Genomic DNA, 19,580 nt, shown 5'->3' with positions numbered 1-19,580 from the left:
AAACATGTAACAGAACATTGTACAAATATATGTGGATACTTAAGAAATATTAGTTGTAAAATAGTAAAACACGGAGACATGATAAAAAACAATTTAATGGCAAGCAAAAATTAAACACAAAATATAAATATAAAGCCCTAACATATGTAAGATAATGTAAAAAAGCATTGCAAGAACCTAAGTGGAATTAAAATAAAAAAACTAATGAGAATGTAAACACTGATAAAAGTACCAGACAGCCGGAAATTAAAAAAACTTAATAAATTCAGATAGATAATTGCATAGGCGTTTGCAGTAAAATGTTTTTGACCAAGAATGAGATCAAAAAAATATTCCAAAAAATAAAAAAAAGTAGCCAAAGTTAGCGAAAGATTCCACTTGTAGTGGATGACACGTTAATATGGCGGTCTGATACTCTAAGCCTAAATCAATGGAACATCGGATTTTAAACACTCAAAAATGGAAAAATTGGCCACCCGGAGGCCGGAAAAGACTCACCAGGAATGCCTTGTGGGTTTACATGTTGAATTTAATTAACTTCGGGGTGAAATAATGGATATTTATTTCTTTTAGAAGATGTTTTTGAGGACTCCATAGAAGTTGTTGTTTCGTTGGTGGAGATTTAGATCAGCTTTTCTCTATGGTATACTGCCATACAAATCTTTAAGGTTACCATTGGCCTATGGTACACTGCCATACGAATTTCTGTGGTTGCCATAGGCCAATGGTGACGTGCCATACAAATCCTTATGGTTACCATTAGTCTATGGTATACTGCCATACAAATCTTTATGGTAGCCATAGGCTTTTGGGGTTTTGCCATACAAATCTCTATGGTAGCCATAGGCTTATGGTGTTGTACCATACAAATCTCTATGGTAACCATAGGCGTATGGTATCTTGCCCTACAAATTTCTATGGTAGCCATAGGTTGCCATAGATTACCATAGGCTTCTCTATGGCAAATTTTCCTAAGGGATACCATCCTTTTTATAGATAAAATTTTGTTCACATGCCACCACTGGTAGCACCGTTACATATTCGGCTTTTGTCCCGTTTGGTCTATTTTAAACTAATTTCGCTTCGACCACCGGCCCCATTCTTTATCTTTTGAGTTTTCATAGTATTTTATTGTTTTAGCCCTTAGGAAAATTTGCCATAGGTTTGCCATAAAAAAATGCCATAGGATACTCCTATGGGGTTTTGCCTATGGCAAACATTTTGCCATACACTTTTGCCATATACGTATGGCAGAATTTTGCCATACATGTATGGCAAATTTTTGTCATAGGCAAAACCCCATAGAAATATTCTATGGCATTTTTTTGAATGGCAAAATTTTGCCATAGGCAAAACCCCATAGGAATATCCTATGGCATTTTTTTGTATGTCAAAGTTTTGCCATAAGTGTATGGCAAAAGTGTATGGCAAAATTTTGCCATAGGCAAAACCCCATAGGAATATCCTATGGCATTTTTTTACATGGCAAATTTTTGCCATAAAGCTAAGATGTGCTACAGTTTATGAAGAAATATTTTTCCATAGGTTATGGTACACCTTTGCCCTACAGCTATGGCAACATTTCTCGTTGATATTTTACCATACGTCAAAAAATAATTACTTACAAGAATCTTTCGCAATGGATATTAAAAATGCAAAACTTAATAATTGTAGAATAAATATATATCCAGAAAGCTTTTTTTTTTAAATTTCTTTGATAAACTTCTCCTGTTTTACTTGCAGAATCCTTTTCTGTATGCGGTTCTTATTCAAATAAATTTCAAACAGTTAGCACTAACCGTTAGAAAATGGGTCCGGTGGTCGGAGCGAGTGGGGAAAATATTGGTTATGTTGATTAAGAACAAAATATATTGAGTACAGGCAACTAATATTTGTTAAAGCTGTAAAAAGAAGAAAATAGAAAGTGGGTCCGGAGGTCGGAGCGAGTTATAAAAAGTGTTAATTTGATTGATTGGTATCATAATTAGTTAGATAAGCGTCAGATATTAGAGGAACCTAAAAGAACGCGAAGCAAAATAACGGTCCGATGGTCGGAGCGAGTATGAAAATTCTTTAAATTTTGATATGTGATACTAAACTAAAAATTAAACAGACTACTAAAACAATAAAATACTATTAAAACTCAAAAGATAAAGAGTGGAGCCGGTGGTCGAAGCGAAATTAGTTTAAAATAGATCAAACGGGACAAAAGCTGAATATGTAACGGTGCAACCAGTGGTGGCATGTGAACAAAATTTTATCTATAAAAAAGATGGTATTAGACTATGAAAAGCTAAGAATAGAAAACAGGCTAAATTAGTTGATCCCCTAATAGTGAGAGATATAAAACTCAGAAAATTTATGTTGAGTTGTGTTTAGCACAGTTAGAAATGAGAACGCAATATAGAAACATTGGTAAATACAAAACATGTTTAAGACATGATTAAAATTGGTGAAATTAATAATTGTTATTGACAAATTTACACTTGGTCAGGGATAGTAAATAAAAGTTAATTGGGTATAGGGAATCACTATGACGAAAAAGTTGTAAACTTAAGGAAAGATTAAATTGTTAAAAGCATTTTTGGTTACAGCAGCAGATGATATGGCCAGGGACTGTCCAGTTGATGATATTGAAGCAAAACAATTGTCAACCAGTAATCCAGCAAATCTAGTTAAGTGATGACCCTAAGCTATGTATAAACATGTAACAGAACATTGTACAAATATATGTGGATACTTAAGAAATATTAGTTGTAAAATAGTAAAACACGGAGACATGATAAAAAACAATTTAATGGCAAGCAAAAATTAAACACAAAATATAAATATAAAGCCCTAACATATGTAAGATAATGTAAAAAAGCATTGCCAGAACCTAAGTGGAATTAAAATAAAAAAACTAATGAGAATGTAAACACTGATAAAAGTACCAGACAGCCGGAAATTAAAAAACTTAATAAATTCAGATAGATAATTGCATAGGCGTTTGCAATAAAATGTTTTTGACCAAGAATGAGATCGAAAAAATATAAAAATAAGTAGCCAAAGTTAGCGATAGATTCCACTTGTAGTGGATGACACGTTAATATGGCGGTCTGATACTCTAAGCCTAAATCAATGGAACATCGGATTTTAAACACTCAAAATTGGAAAAATTGGCCACCCGGAGGCCGGAAAAGACTCACCAGGAATGCCTTGTGGGTTAACATGTTGAATTTAATTAACTTCGGGGTGAAGTAATGGATATTTATCTCTTTTAGAAGATGTTTTTGAGGACTCCATAGAAGTTGTTGTTTCGTTGGTGGAGATCTAGATCAGCTTTTCTCTAAGGTATACTGCCATACAAATCTTTAAGGTGACCATTGGCCTATGGTATACTGCCATACGAATTTCTGTGGTTGCCATAGGCTTATGGGGTTGTGCCATACAAATCTCTATGGTAGGCATAGGCTTATGGTGTTGTGCCATACAAATCTCTATGGTAACCATAGGCGTATGGTATCTTGCCATACAAATTTCTATGGTAGCCATAGGTTGCCATAGATTACCATAGGATTCTCTATGGCAAATTTTCCTAAGGGAGTAGTCTTTAATTTTTAGCTTAGTATCACATATCAAAATTTAAAAAAATTCCTACTCGCTCCGACCATCGGACCATTATTTAAATTTGCTTTCTTTTAGGTTCCTCTAATATCTGACGCTTATCGAACTAATTATGATACCAATCAATCAAATTAACGTTTTTTATACTAGCTCCGACCTCCTGACTCACTTTCTATTTTCTTGTTTTTTACAGTTTTAACAAATATTGGTTGCCTGTACTCAATATATTTTGTTCCTAATCAACATGACCAATACTTTCCCCACTCGCTCCGACGGCCGGACCCATTTTCTAACGGTTAGTACTAACCAATTAAAATTTATTTGAATAAGAACAGCATTCAGAAAGGATTCTGCAAGTGAAACAGGAGAAGTTTATCAAAGAAATTTAAAAAAAAAAAGCTTTCTGGATATATATTTATTCTACATTTATTAAGTTTTGCATTTTTAATATCCATTGCGAAAGATTCTTGTAAGTAACTATTTTTTGATGTATGATGAAATATCAACAAGAAATGTTGCCATAGCTGTATGGCAAAGGTGTACCATAGCCTATGGAAAAATATTTCGTCATAAGCTGTAGCACATCTTAGTTTTATGGCAAAAATTTGCTATATAAAAAAATGCCATAGGATATTCCTATGGGGTTTTGCCTATGGTAAAATTTTGCCATACACTTTTGCCATATACGTATGGCAAAATTTTGCCATATAAAAAAATGCCATAGGATATTCTTATGGGGTTTTGCCTATGGCAAAAGTTTGCCATACATGTATGGCAAAAATTTGCCATAGGAATATCCTATGGCATTGTTTATGGCAAACCTATGGCAAATTTTCCTAAGGGTTCGTTTTCTATCCTTATAAAATCATATTTTTGCAAGACATTATCATTTCTGTAAGACTTTATCATTTGTTTTATGATACAAAATAATATTTGTAGAAAACCCATTATGATTTTGAGTTACTTTTATAAAGTACAAAAATTTTGAAAATTGCTTAAAACTTGATAAATCCTCAAGATATTTTTAATATTCAAGATAGTTTTCAAGATGTTATTTTTACTATAAAGACTTTTTTTTAATTAGTTGCTAAATACAAAATTTTTAAAAAAATCAAATTTTTTCCGCTCATACTCAGTATAAAAGAACTGCATTAGTTACTTAAAATTTGCGCAATTTATAACGAAATTTTCTCACACTTTAAGGCAATGATTTTCGAACTAATTTTATATTCCTCTAAAAAATTACATTGCTTTAAATTGCTTAATTTTATTGAATGTTTTTAAAGTTATAGCATAAAACATAGACAAAAAAGCTAGTTTTTTCTAGAAATATCCCCAGTTAGGCTAGGGTAACGAAATTTTGCGCGATTATTATACACAATAGCTAAAATAGCTACTACAAGTTACAAATTTATTTCCACAATTTTTGGCATAGGGTGCTCAAAAATACCATTTTCTGTTCGTAATTTCTTGTCGGTCTCTCTACCTCTAAAAGCCTTAAACGTCATTGATAAGTATGATCTAAACACCTGTGAAGTTAAAAAAGAATTCTTTAAGTGTTTCTATGAAAAAAATGTATTAGTATAGAAATGTCTCCATGAATAGTTTAATATGAATTCGAATGAAAAAATTAGCATTAACGTTACTTTAATATTATTTTTACCATAAACTTGGTGCAAGAGCATTGGTCCACCCCTCTATAATATAACGCACAATTACCCCATTTGCGAGGGAATTGATAAATTAGAGAAATACTACGTAAATTTTTCTAGATTTCCACAAACACAAAATCTAAGGATACTACGCTTGATACACCTGATGTATCAATGATAAACGATGGAATTACAGTTGATAGAAATATTTTTAAGGAAATTATAGAAAAACTGAAGTTTTTAGGAATAAATTCAGAATAAATCCTACAAAATTATTTTCAAAAGTTTTGGCAGGCGACTTCAAATAGCCCTGCAATGTCTATTAACGGCTAAATAGAAATAAATGAAAGCCTTTTAGTTATCCTGCGAATAAAGCGATTTCAATTCATTTTTGAATAATGCATACTTTTTTTTTAGCATAAAATGTAATTTATTTTATTGTTATATTACTCATTCGGACTCAAAGACATCTTAAGATTAGTTTAAGCTAAAATAACAAGAAAAAAGACATTTATTCAGCTACCACTACTATTTAAAAAATCAATATATAAAGAAGGTATTATGTAAAGGCCACCCTTAATTTGTATTGTATTCTTTTTATCAAAAATAAAAAAGTATATATATATATATATATATATATATATATATATATATATATATATATATATATATATATATTAAAGATCACAAATTAATTTTTAACCGAGGAGAAAATAAAAACACTATTCAAAATTCAAAACACTATCACATTTCACGCTGACAAAAATTTCAGGTTATAAACAAGAAGGCAGGTTTGATTCCAGCATGAAACAGAGACGATTATTAGAAAGAATCCAGTTAAATCGACTTTAATGTTAATTACTGTGAGATTTCAATAGCGTTTACTTCTCGGTCAAATATTAATTGCGACATTTCATAAGAATTCCAAAATTGCACAGAAAAGCCTTTAGAATATCTTTTATTATCCAAACACTATTGGTGTCAGGCATTTTTATTCAAATTTTAACATATAAAATGAAGTAATCGAATTAAAATTAAAAATCGTTAATTTTTTTTCAAACAAATACATTTTGCTCAAACTTCAGCTAAAACACGTGAAGGAACTTTTTGCTGCATAATAAATAAAATTTTTGAATGATTTTGAAATATTGATCAGTCTATGACTACAAAGTTCACAAAGATTGTAAAAGACTCATTAAAAGAAGCCGAGAATAAAAGCATTAAAATAGATATGTCATTACTAGCTTATGATGTAACATGATGAAATGGGTAAATTATTTTTATTTACATATGTCATTTATAAACATGAAATCCTATACAGTTTTTATGTTCGCTTTAAAATTGATCTTTCATGTTATATAAAATCATTTGTCTTATAAGAGTCCTTGGTCAAATTATTAGACGCACTTTAAGATTCGATGTAAAATCTTAATTATCACATCATACTGTACAACTTTATTATTTTTACGCGACTGAAACCGGTTTGCACTTGTTTACTTTCGTGTATCTAGTGGTTAACTTATTAATGCAATATGTTAAAAATAACTGCATATGAAAAGTATATAAAAAAATATCCCGAATGAAAACATATTACATGTATGTTTAAATATAAAAGCATTACATATAAACTCGTGCAAAACATGTCATTATTAAAACGCTAATAATTTGGTCTAATTATTATAATATACTTATATAATACCTGATGTAAGAAATATTCCATATTTATATAATATCTCGTCTAATTTATCCAATCGTCGAATTTATATGATATATCCAATTAATACACGAACGTAAACAAGTGAAACCAATTTCAGTCGCATAAAAACTATAAAGCTGCATAGTATCATCTGATAATTAAAATTTTAAGTAGAATCTTACAGTGCATTTAATAATTTCGCCAGGGTCTGTAAGTAGTACTTTGTAGGTGGGTACTTCATTTACGTCGCACAAGAACTATTGGCGACCTTTTTATCATGGAGAATCACTTCAAAATTATAGTACTTTGATTTTTCTTTCATTATTTTGTGATCCAGTATAAGGTGGGGAACTGTAGCTAAGTAGAAATGTCGAAAAAATATAAACAGCGAAATAATCACTCTATAGTAAAAAATTAACCAAAAGCTTATGGAAACATCTTCCTAAAATGATATAGAATCGAATGTGTGTTTAAATTGTTAAACAAAATCAAACAAAATTTATATTTTAAGACATGCTTCTAGAGATAGTTCAAATAAATATATTTTTTAGCTCTTCCTGCTTTTTTCCGAAACAGTAGCCCATAAAACATTACTTTAGTCTACCTTATTAGTTTATAAATAAATATTTTTATAATTGCCTTAAAATGATGAACTACAACTGCATTTAAAATTCGAAGCGCAAGTTTTTGTTTTAATCAAAGCATGTTCACAAGACATTTTTATATTTTAAATTATGTAATTCGGGAAAATGTATCGATTACACTAAAGAAATAATTACTAATTCTTTAATCTTCGTGATTTTAGAAGTGTAAAAATACTATTTTTGAAATAATTTAGGTAAAGTCATTTTTCTTTTATTTAATTTTATTTATATTAAGAGCCACATGAACTGCATTTAATTTAGTATAATTGAATTTTTTGTATTTTGCTTAAAGTTTCGTGCTTTTTTAAATCTGTTTAAAACTATGGTTAAAGTTTCACGCTTTTTTAAATCTGTTTATAACTATGGGCTTTACGATACAACAAAATTAAAGATGGAAATTAATATAAAAATGTTTAACCTTGCTTCAAATTAATATATTGAAGTTGTTAGTATTTGCTTGACGAAATTAAGGAATAACATGACCCTAAATTGCTTTAAAATTTAGTGTCTTGAATTGCTACAGTTGAACTATACAATAGCGCGACAAATTATTATTAGAGCAAAAAATACATTGTTTCGATTTTCTAATTTTTCAGAATGTTAGTATTCTTTAAGCACTTTTATCTCAAGTTACAATTTTTTCTATAAAATTAAACTTCGTATAATAATTTTGGTAGGTCAATTTGCATAACCATAATGTAGTATTAAGGACTATCTCAAAAAGTGAAAAAAGCATGGAAGATGTTCTTTCTTTGAAATGAAATTACATTTTATCTATTTCCTCTTGAGAAATACTTATACTCCGTATTGTTATAGAATTCATCTCGTTCCTTATAAGGGACCTCGTTGCTGCTCTAGTTTTATGCATTCGATTTAACTTGCATAACATAACATCAATCATTGAAGATCGAAAATTTTTCGAAAGTATAGCGTACAAAAATGGATTAAGCCCAGAGTTCATGTACAAAATTAAAGTAGTAATAATAGTTAATAAAACAGATGTATTACTCGCTCCATCGTATGTTGTTGACCAATTCTGCCATAATTTTCTAGCGTGGAAAGGAAGATGACAAAAAGCAAATGTAAAAACAATGGCCACGAGTAATCGAATCACTTTTCGACGCGATTTTAAAACATGATTTTTAGGTGCGCGGCAAGTTGTTTCCGAACATCGCTTAACAGTCATTGTATAATGTTCATCGTCTCTATGAGAATTGTTAGATTCTTCCACCGGTGGATCAGAAGCACGAGTAGTAAGGGTTGCTGTAAATGTAAAATGCTTAGATACAAGATCACTTCTCCAAAGTCGAAGACATATAACGGAATACAGGATGCTAATTACAAGCAATGGGACGATGAAACACACAATGAAATTAACTAAATCATAGGTTTTAGAGTCATAAAAAGAACGTTTCAAAATACAAATAGTTTCCATTTCTCCATGAACTGATGGAACTTGAACTGTGCCATACATAACCAGTCGAGGACTACAATATGCCGCACTCACAAGCCATACAGTGACGCTAACGATTCTTAAACGACGCAATGTCATAACCTAAAAAAAAAAGAGTGCAATACATATGAATGAATACAAGAAAACTATTACAAATTATTAGTTAATATTTAATAAAGAATTCACGAAACTAATAAGCAAATATGCTCAAGTTTCTTTCTCCAAACGATTTAATTTACCATCAGCATATATGGCAGTACTTTTACTTTCGTTACTTGTACAGCCGGTACAGGTAAAAAGTCCGTACTTTTACTTGTACTTCGTTGCTTTTTAAATTTAGTACTTTTACTTGTACTTTCGCTACTTTTTTGGGAAAAAGTACAAGTATTTGTAACGGAAATGTCGAATAAAATCGTCAGTTTTTTCTAAAACTCGGTAAGCTTTCTTAAAAAATCCAATCGATATCCAATCGTAAAGAAATTATGTGTGAAATATAATACTGCAGTACCTTCTAGTGCTCCCGTGGAGTGCTTATTCAGCGTGGCTAAGCACGTTCTGAGAAATTCTCGCAGCAGACTCAGACTTTCGAAATGCAATTATTTTGTAAAATGAATAAAAATATTAATTAGCAAGTTATTTTCATTCATTTTCGAGTTTTATGCATTTATTTGATAAATTTTAAATAAAAAATTTTGGATTTTGTTATTACGTTTTATAATTTTCATTTAGAACTCACTAATAATAAATTTTTGTTTTAATACATTTTTTACTAAATACATTTTTACCTAGTACATTTTTTACTAAAATTATGTTTATGCCTGATCTTGTGAAACAACGCCCAGTCAAATCTCTAAGAACTTCAGAACTATTTGTGATATTGAAAACTATTATAATTACTATTTTAACTCTTGAAAACTCGAAGGTATTAATTTAGCCGCCGATACTAAAATTCGTTTACAAATTTTAATTATTCCGTTAGGCAGAAATGTTCGGAAAATGATTTTATCGCATGACTTCAGCATTAGCCATTGTTACAAATAGAACTGTAGACTGTTCTGTTTCAACTTATATTGCACATCCAATTATTTTTTACTAGCTCAAAGATCACAAAGTTATCTGAAACCCCGTGTTTGCTTTGTTTATGTTTGTGCTTTTAAAACGCGTTTCTATAAAGTATAACAATTTTAAATCAATGGTAATTCAAATAAATAAAAATAATAAACTAAAAATTAAAATCAATAGATAAAATTTCTTTTTCGTGCAAATCCATAGAAAGTTTGATATTAAAATTGTATTTGATTTTAAAATTATATTATACGATTATATTATATTATACGATTATATAATATTATAATATTCTTCCGAATTTGAAAATAAATTAATGTCTATAACTTTCAAAATTAAAAATAATTAAATAAATAACAACAATTTTGCAAAAACATTAAAGAACATAAGAATAAAATTTTTATTCAAAAATTATTCAATAAAATTTTAGGTTACTTTGAATTTTCGATTTACGAGAAATGTACTTTTAAATCGTTACTTTTTTTGTTTAGTACTTGTACTTTTACTTGTACATTTTACTCATTACTTTTTAAAAAAATACTTGGTACTTTTACTCATTACTTTTTAAAAGAAACGTTGCCATACAAGTTTATGACAATCAGTTAATATTTTACAAAGAATTCACGAAACTAATAAATAATTATGTTCAAGTTTCTTTTTCCAAGCGATTTAATTTACCATTAGTTAATATTTTATAAAGAATTCACGAAACTAATAAAGAACTATGTTCAAGTTTCTTTCTCCAAACGATTTTAAATTTACCATTTAATTAAAGATTGATCAGACTTTTCGTTTGCTTAGTTTTATTTATATTAAGAGCCGCATATTTGTAAACTGGATTTATTTTAGTATAATTTAATTTTTTTTCATTTTATTTAAAGTTTCATTCCTTTTTAAATTTGTTTAAAACTGTGGGCTTTATTGTACAACAAAATTAAAGATGGAAATGTTGAACATTGATCCAAACCAATATATTGAAGTTAGTATCTCCGAGGAAATACATTCATATTTATTTAAGTGAAAATTATGTTATTTCAAAATGATATTGATCAACAAAAAAAATACAATACATATGAAAGAATACAAAAAAAAAATAGTTACAAATTTTGAGCAAATATTTTATAAAGAATTCTAATGGAAAACTAATGAAACAATTAAGTTCAATTTTTTTCTCCAAACAATTTGAAATTTACTATTTAATTAAAGATAAGTATTTTTAAAAATTCGAATGTCTAGCAAGAGACAAGAAATAACTAAAACGTATGAAGCCTGAAATTTTTTCTCTTTTTTAATACAATTTCTTACAATTTTTTAAATATGATTTTAGAACTTATTTTTTCCTAATTAATCTTAACAAATTTCGTTTCTTATGTCTTACTTTACTTTTTTGAAACAAATTATCAAACAGTATTACAGCTATACGAATGAATTATTCATTTGTTTTGGAATAAAGTTTTCGTATTTTCAAAAGATTAACAGAAGAAAGTAAAAAGAAAGAAAAATCTGTTTCTTAATAATGCATCTAAACATATTAACCATCAAATAATTGTAATTTCATATTGTAATTTTTTTTTCATTCCTTCATGTTCTTTTTTGCTTTTTTCAATAGAAAATTGTATAGTTAATGTAAGATACACTAACAAATTATAGTAATCTTATTTATATTAATAACTATATAGTAGAGCCGGGATAACCTGGTCGGTAGGGAGCTGGGCTCATGTCCGACAGTTCGAGGGTTCGAACCCCTCCGGCCGAAGACTCCCCGTGTAGTAAAGTGACTGATGCACGTTAAATCTGTCGAGTCGCAAAAGTCCTCCATGAGCCCATAACAAATCACTACCTCTGGGGGTACTGGATGGAGATTGTGAATGGACGTATGAATGGGTTCGCCCTATAAACGGGTGTGACGTATGGTGTGGCAGATGTCGAATTCTTTTCCATAGATGGCGCCACTGGAAAACAAGAACAATCGCACCCAATCTGCCTAAACAGGCATTCGTCAACAACAACAACTATATAGTATCGAAATCTTATTTATATTATTTACTATATAGAATGAAATTTATTTTTTACTGAATAGTAATTTATTTGTTTATGATTTACCTTTTTTTGCCAAAAAAAAAAATAGAATTAATCCAACAAAGAAGCAAATTTTTTCACTAAATATGTTTAAAGTATTAAAAAATAAAATATAATAGCTGCTCTGTAAGAAATTAAGAAAATTTGCAGACTTGGTCGATTATCTCTAGAACAACTGAACCGATTTTAGTGAAATTTGATAGATGCATACAGTCCATGACCAAATTATTAATAGCACTATAAGATTCTATATAAAATTTTAACTATCAGGTGATATTATACAGCTTTATTGCTTTTACGCGACTGCAACCGGTTTGCCCTTGTTTACGATCGTGTATCAATTAGTTAAATAAGACGATAGATAATATAAATTCCACTATAGGATAAGTTGGACGATATATTATATAAATATAGAATATTAATTACATCAGGTATTATATTATTATATTATGATAATTAGACCAAATTATTCGACGCACTAAAAGATTCTATGTAAAATTTAAATTTTCAGGTGATATTATACAGCTTTATTGCTTTTACGCAACTGTAACCGGTTTTCCCTTGTTTACGTTCGTGTATCCAGGGCCTGATTACCGAAAAGGCACAGGAAGCAAGTGCTTCCCCTTTTAAATTCTAGGGGGGCCCCCAAATGACTGAAATTAAGGGCCCAATTTCTTATTTTTTGTAGCCAAAAAAATATTAATAATAAAAGAAATAAGAAAAAAATGACTCCAACAAAAACTCTCGAAAAGAAAAAAAATGGGATGCTTTGTGTTGTTTTTTAAAAAAATTGGCATAAAAAAAGAGACTCATCTTGCAAAGAACCTTTCGTATAACAACAAGTAATTTTATAATTTAGTTTAGTGAAATATTTAAATTTTGTCAACATATGTGCTAGCTACTCCCTCATGTTTTTGTTACTATATATAGTTGGCTACTATACATGTTGGACCCTACTTTACGTGCTTTATAAAGAACGTAAAGAAGGGTCCAACATGATTGCATAGGATCTCTGTATTCCTTTCTAAGGTTCTAATAGTTTTCACATGGTTCTTCCCTCTTTAAAATGTATTGTTTATGGGCGAAAAATATCAAAAGTTTCTTTTGCTCAAGTTAGGGGGGCCCCAAAATCCTATTATGCTTCCCCTATTTTCAGAGGTTAATCGGGCCCTGCGTGTATCAATTGGTTAAATAAGACGATACATAATATAAATTAGACTATAGGATAAGTTAGACGATATATTATATAAATATAGAATATTAATTACATCAGGTATTATATTATTATATTATTATAATTAGACCAAATTATTCGACGCACTAAAAGATTCTATGTAAAATTTTAATTTTCAGGTGATATAATACAGCTTTATTGTTTTTACGCGACTGCAACCGGTTTGCCCTTGTTTACGTTCGTGTATCAATTGGTTAAATAAGACGATAGATAATATAAATTCGACTATAGGATAAGTTGGACGATATATAATATAAATATAGAATATTAATTACATCAGGTATTATATTATTATATTATAATAATCAGACCAAATTATTCGACGCACTAAAAGATTCTATGTAAAATTTAAATTTTCAGGTGATATTATACAGCTTTATTGTTTTTACGCGACTGCAACCGGTTTGCCCTTGTTTACGTTCGTGTATCAATTGGTTAAATAAGACGATAGATAATATAAATTCGACTATAGGATAAGTTGGACGATATATAATATAAATATAGAATATTAATTACATCAGGTATTATATTATTATATTATAATAATCAGACCAAATTATTCGACGCACTAAAAGATTCCATGTAAAATTTAAATTTTCAGGTGATATTATACAGCTTTATTGCTTTTACGCAACTGTAACCGGTTTTCCCTTGTTTACGTTCGTGTATCAATTGGTTAAATAAGACGATAGATAATATAAATTAGACTATAGGATAAGTTAGACGATATATTATATAAATATAGAATATTAATTACATCAGATATTATATTATTATATTATAATAATTAGACCAAATTATTCGACGCACTAAAGGATTCTATGTAAAATTTAAATTTTCAGGTGATATTATACAGCTTTATTGCTTTTACGCAACTGCAACCGGTTTTCTTTTGTTTACGTTCGTGTATCAATTGGTTAAATAAGACGATTAATAATATAAATTCGACTATATGATAAGTTAGACGATATATTATATAAATATAGAATATTAATTACATCAGGTATTATATTATTATATTATAATAATTAGACCAAATTATTCGACGCACTAAAAGATTCTATGTAAAATTTAAATTTTCAGGTAATATTATACAGCTTTATTGCTTTTACGCAACTGTAACCGGTTTTCCCTTGTTTACGTTCGTGTATCAATTGGTTAAATAAGACGATAGATAATATAAATTAGACTATAGGATAAGTTAGACGATATATTATATAAATATAGAATATTAATTACATCAGGTATTATATTATTATATTATAATAATTAGACCAAATTATTCGACGCACTAAAAGATTCTATGTAAAATTTTAATTTTCAGTTGATATAATACAGTTTTATTGTTTTTACGCGACTGCAACCGGTTTGCCCTTGTTTACGTTCGTGTATCAATTGGTTAAATAAGACGATAGATATTATAAATTCGACTATAGGATAAGTTGGACGATATATTATATAAATATAGAATATTAATTACATCAGGTATTATATTATTATATTATAATAATTAGACCAAATTATTCGACGCACTAAAGGATTCTATGTAAAATTTAAATTTTCAGGTGATATTATACAGCTTTATTGCTTTTACGCAACTGCAACCGGTTTTCCCTTGTTTACGTTCGTGTTTCAAATGGTTAAATAAGACGATTAATAATATAAATTCGACTATATGATAAGTTAGACGATATATTATATAAAAATAGAATATTAATTACATCAGGTATTATATTATTATATTATAATAATTAGACCAAATTATTCGACGCACTAAAAGATTCTATGTAAAATTTAAATTTTCAGGTAATATTATACAGCTTTATTGCTTTTACGCAACTGTAACCGGTTTTCCCTTGTTTCGTTCGTGTATCAATTGGTTAAATAAGACGATAGATAATATAAATTAGACTATAGGATAAGTTAGACGATATATTATATAAATATAGAATATTAATTACATCAGGTATTGTATTATTATATTATAATAATTAGACCAAATTATTCGACGCACTAAAAGATTCTATGTAAAATTTTAATTTTCAGTTGATATAATACAGTTTTATTGTTTTTACGCGACTGCAACCGGTTTGCCCTTGTTTACGTTCGTGTATCAATTGGTTAAATAAGACGATAGATATTATAAATTCGACTATAGGATAAGTTGGACGATATATTATATAAATATAGAATATTAATTACATCAGGTATTATATTATTATATTATAATAATTAGACCAAATTACTCGACGCACTAAAGGATTCTATGTAAAATTTAAATTTTCAGGTGATATTATACAGCTTTATTGCTTTTACGCTACTGTAACCGGTTTTCCCTTGTTTACGTTCGTGTATCAATTGGTTAAATAAGACGATAGATAATATAAATTAGACTATAGGATAAGTTAGACGATATATTATATAAATATAGAATATTAATTACATCAGGTATTATATTATTATATTATAATAATTAGACCAAATTATTCGACGCACTAAAAGATTCTATGTAAAATTTAAATTTTCAGGTGATATTATACAGCTTTATTGCTTTTACGCAACTGCAACCGGTTTTCCCTTGTTTACGTTCGTGTATCAATTGGTTAAATAAGACGATACATAATATAAATTCGACTATAGGATAAGTTAGACGATATATTACATAAATATAGAATATTAATTACATCAGATATTATTTTATTATATTATGATAATTAGACCAAATTATTCGACGCACTAAAAGATTCTATGTAAAATTTAAATTTTCAGGTGTTATTATACAGCTTTATTGCTTTTACGCAACTGTAACCGGTTTTCCCTTGTTTACGTTCGTGTATCAATTGGTTAAATAAGACGATACATAATATAAATTAGACTATAGGATAAGTTAGACGATATATTATATAAATATAGAATATTAATTACATCAGGTATTATATTATTATATTATAATAATTAGACCAAATTATTCGACGCACTAAAAGATTCTATGTAAAATTTTAATTTTCAGGTGATATAATACAGCTTTATTGTTTTTACGCGACTGCAACCGGTTTGCCCTTGTTTACGTTCGTGTATCAATTGGTTAAATAAGACGATAGATAATATAAATTCGACTATAGGATAAGTTGGACGATATATAATATAAATATAGAATATTAATTACATCAGGTATTATATTATTATATTATAATAATCAGACCAAATTATTCGACGCACTAAAAGATTCTATGTAAAATTTAAATTTTCAGGTGATATTATACAGCTTTATTGTTTTTACGCGACTGCAACCGGTTTGCCATTGTTTACGTTCGTGTATCAATTGGTTAAATAAGACGATAGATAATATAAATTCGACTATAGGATAAGTTGGACGATATATAATATAAATATAGAATATTAATTACATCAGGTATTATATTATTATATTATAATAATCAGACCAAATTATTGGACGCACTAAAAGATTCTATGTAAAATTTAAATTTTCAGGTGATATTATACAGCTTTATTGCTTTTACGCAACTGTAACCGGTTTTCCCTTGTTTACGTTCGTGTATCAATTGGTTAAATAAGACGATAGATAATATAAATTAGACTATAGGATAAGTTAGACGATATATTATATAAATATAGAATATTAATTACATCAGATATTATATTATTATATTATAATAATTAGACCAAATTATTCGACGCACTAAAGGATTCTATGTAAAATTTAAATTTTCAGGTGATATTATACAGCTTTATTGCTTTTACGCAACTGCAACCGGTTTTCCCTTGTTTACGTTCGTGTATCAATTGGTTAAATAAGACGATTAATAATATAAATTCGACTATATGATAAGTTAGACGATATATTATATAAATATAGAATATTAATTACATCAGGTATTATATTATTATATTATAATAATTAGACCAAATTATTCGACGCACTAAAAGATTCTATGTAAAATTTAAATTTTCAGGTAATATTATACAGCTTTATTGCTTTTACGCAACTGTAACCGGTTTTCCCTTGTTTACGTTCGTGTATCAATTGGTTAAATAAGACGATAGATAATATAAATTAGACTATAGGATAAGTTAGACGATATATTATATAAATATAGAATATTAATTACATCAGGTATTATATTATTATATTATAATAATTAGACCAAATTATTCGACGCACTAAAAGATTCTATGTAAAATTTTAATTTTCAGTTGATATAATACAGTTTTATTGTTTTTACGCGACTGCAACCGGTTTGCCCTTGTTTACGTTCGTGTATCAATTGGTTAAATAAGACGATAGATATTATAAATTCGACTATAGGATAAGTTGGACGATATATTATATAAATATAGAATATTAATTACATCAGGTATTATATTATTATATTATAATAATTAGACCAAATTATTCGACGCACTAAAGGATTCTATGTAAAATTTAAATTTTCAGGTGATATTATACAGCTTTATTGCTTTTACGCAACTGCAACCGGTTTTCCCTTGTTTACGTTCGTGTATCAATTGGTTAAATAAGACGATTAATAATATAAATTCGACTATATGATAAGTTAGACGATATATTATATAAATATAGAATATTAATTACATCAGGTATTATATTATTATATTATAATAATTAGACCAAATTATTCGACGCACTAAAAGATTCTATGTAAAATTTAAATTTTCAGGTAATATTATACAGCTTTATTGCTTTTACGCAACTGTAACCGGTTTTCCCTTGTTTCGTTCGTGTATCAATTGGTTAAATAAGACGATAGATAATATAAATTAGACTATAGGATAAGTTAGACGATATATTATATAAATATAGAATATTAATTACATCAGGTATTATATTATTATATTATAATAATTAGACCAAATTATTCGACGCACTAAAAGATTCTATGTAAAATTTTAATTTTCAGTTGATATAATACAGTTTTATTGTTTTTACGCGACTGCAACCGGTTTGCCCTTGTTTACGTTCGTGTATCAATTGGTTAAATAAGACGATAGATATTATAAATTCGACTATAGGATAAGTTGGACGATATATTATATAAATATAGAATATTAATTACATCAGGTATTATATTATTATATTATAATAATTAGACCAAATTACTCGACGCACTAAAGGATTCTATGTAAAATTTAAATTTTCAGGTGATATTATACAGCTTTATTGCTTTTACGCTACTGTAACCGGTTTTCCCTTGTTTACGTTCGTGTATCAATTGGTTAAATAAGACGATAGATAATATAAATTAGACTATAGGATAAGTTAGACGATATATTATATAAATATAGAATATTAATTACATCAGGTATTATATTATTATATTATAATAATTAGACCAAATTATTCGACGCACTAAAAGATTCTATGTAAAATTTAAATTTTCAGGTCATATTATACAGCTTTATTGCTTTTACGCAACTGCAACCGGTTTTCCCTTGTTTACGTTCGTGTATCAATTGGTTAAATAAGACGATACATAATATAAATTCGACTATAGGATAAGTTAGACGATATATTACATAAATATAGAATATTAATTACATCAGATATTATTTTATTATATTATGATAATTAGACCAAATTATTCGACGCACTAAAAGATTCTATGTAAAATTTAAATTTTCAGGTGATATTATACAGCTTTATTGCTTTTACGCAACTGTAACCGGTTTTCCCTTGTTTACGTTCGTGTATCAATTGGTTAAATAAGACGATACATAATATAAATTAGACTATAGGATAAGTTAGACGATATATTATATAAATACAGAATATTAATTACATCAGGTATTATATTATTATATTATAATAATTAGACCAAATTATTCGACGCACTGAAAGATTCCATGTAAAATTTAAATTTTCAGGTGATATTATACAGCTTTATTGCTTTTACGCAACTGTAACCGGTTTTCCCTTGATTACGTTCGTGTATCAATTGGTTAAATAAGACGATAGATAATATAAATTAGACTATAGGATAAGTTAGACGATATATTATATAAATATAGAATATTAATTACATCAGATATTATATTATTATATTATAATAATTAGACCAAATTAATCGACGCACTAAAAGATTCTATGCAAAATTTTAATTTTCAGGTGATATAA

The 19,580-nt window shown here is 28.1% G+C and overlaps 1 protein-coding gene across 1 annotated transcript in view; it reads right to left on the bottom strand.

Moving 5' to 3' along the window:
• Positions 1–6,201: 6,201 nt before the first annotated feature.
• The window catches only part of TrissinR (Trissin receptor), a 74,377-nt gene continuing 60,998 nt past the window's right edge, over positions 6,202–19,580 (bottom strand). Inside the window, exon 5 of the mRNA XM_087160909.1 lies at positions 6,202–9,153. Coding sequence (XP_087017035.1) covers positions 8,362–9,153 — 792 coding nt within the window. The 3' untranslated portion in view covers positions 6,202–8,361. The remainder of the gene's footprint in view (positions 9,154–19,580) is intronic.

This window comes from Parasteatoda tepidariorum, chromosome 4, assembly GCF_982258835.1.
Source record: "Parasteatoda tepidariorum strain Cologne lab strain chromosome 4, Ptep-v5.0, whole genome shotgun sequence".
NCBI lineage: Eukaryota > Metazoa > Arthropoda > Arachnida > Araneae > Theridiidae > Parasteatoda > Parasteatoda tepidariorum.
This window is presented reverse-complemented; position numbering and strand designations above follow the sequence as displayed.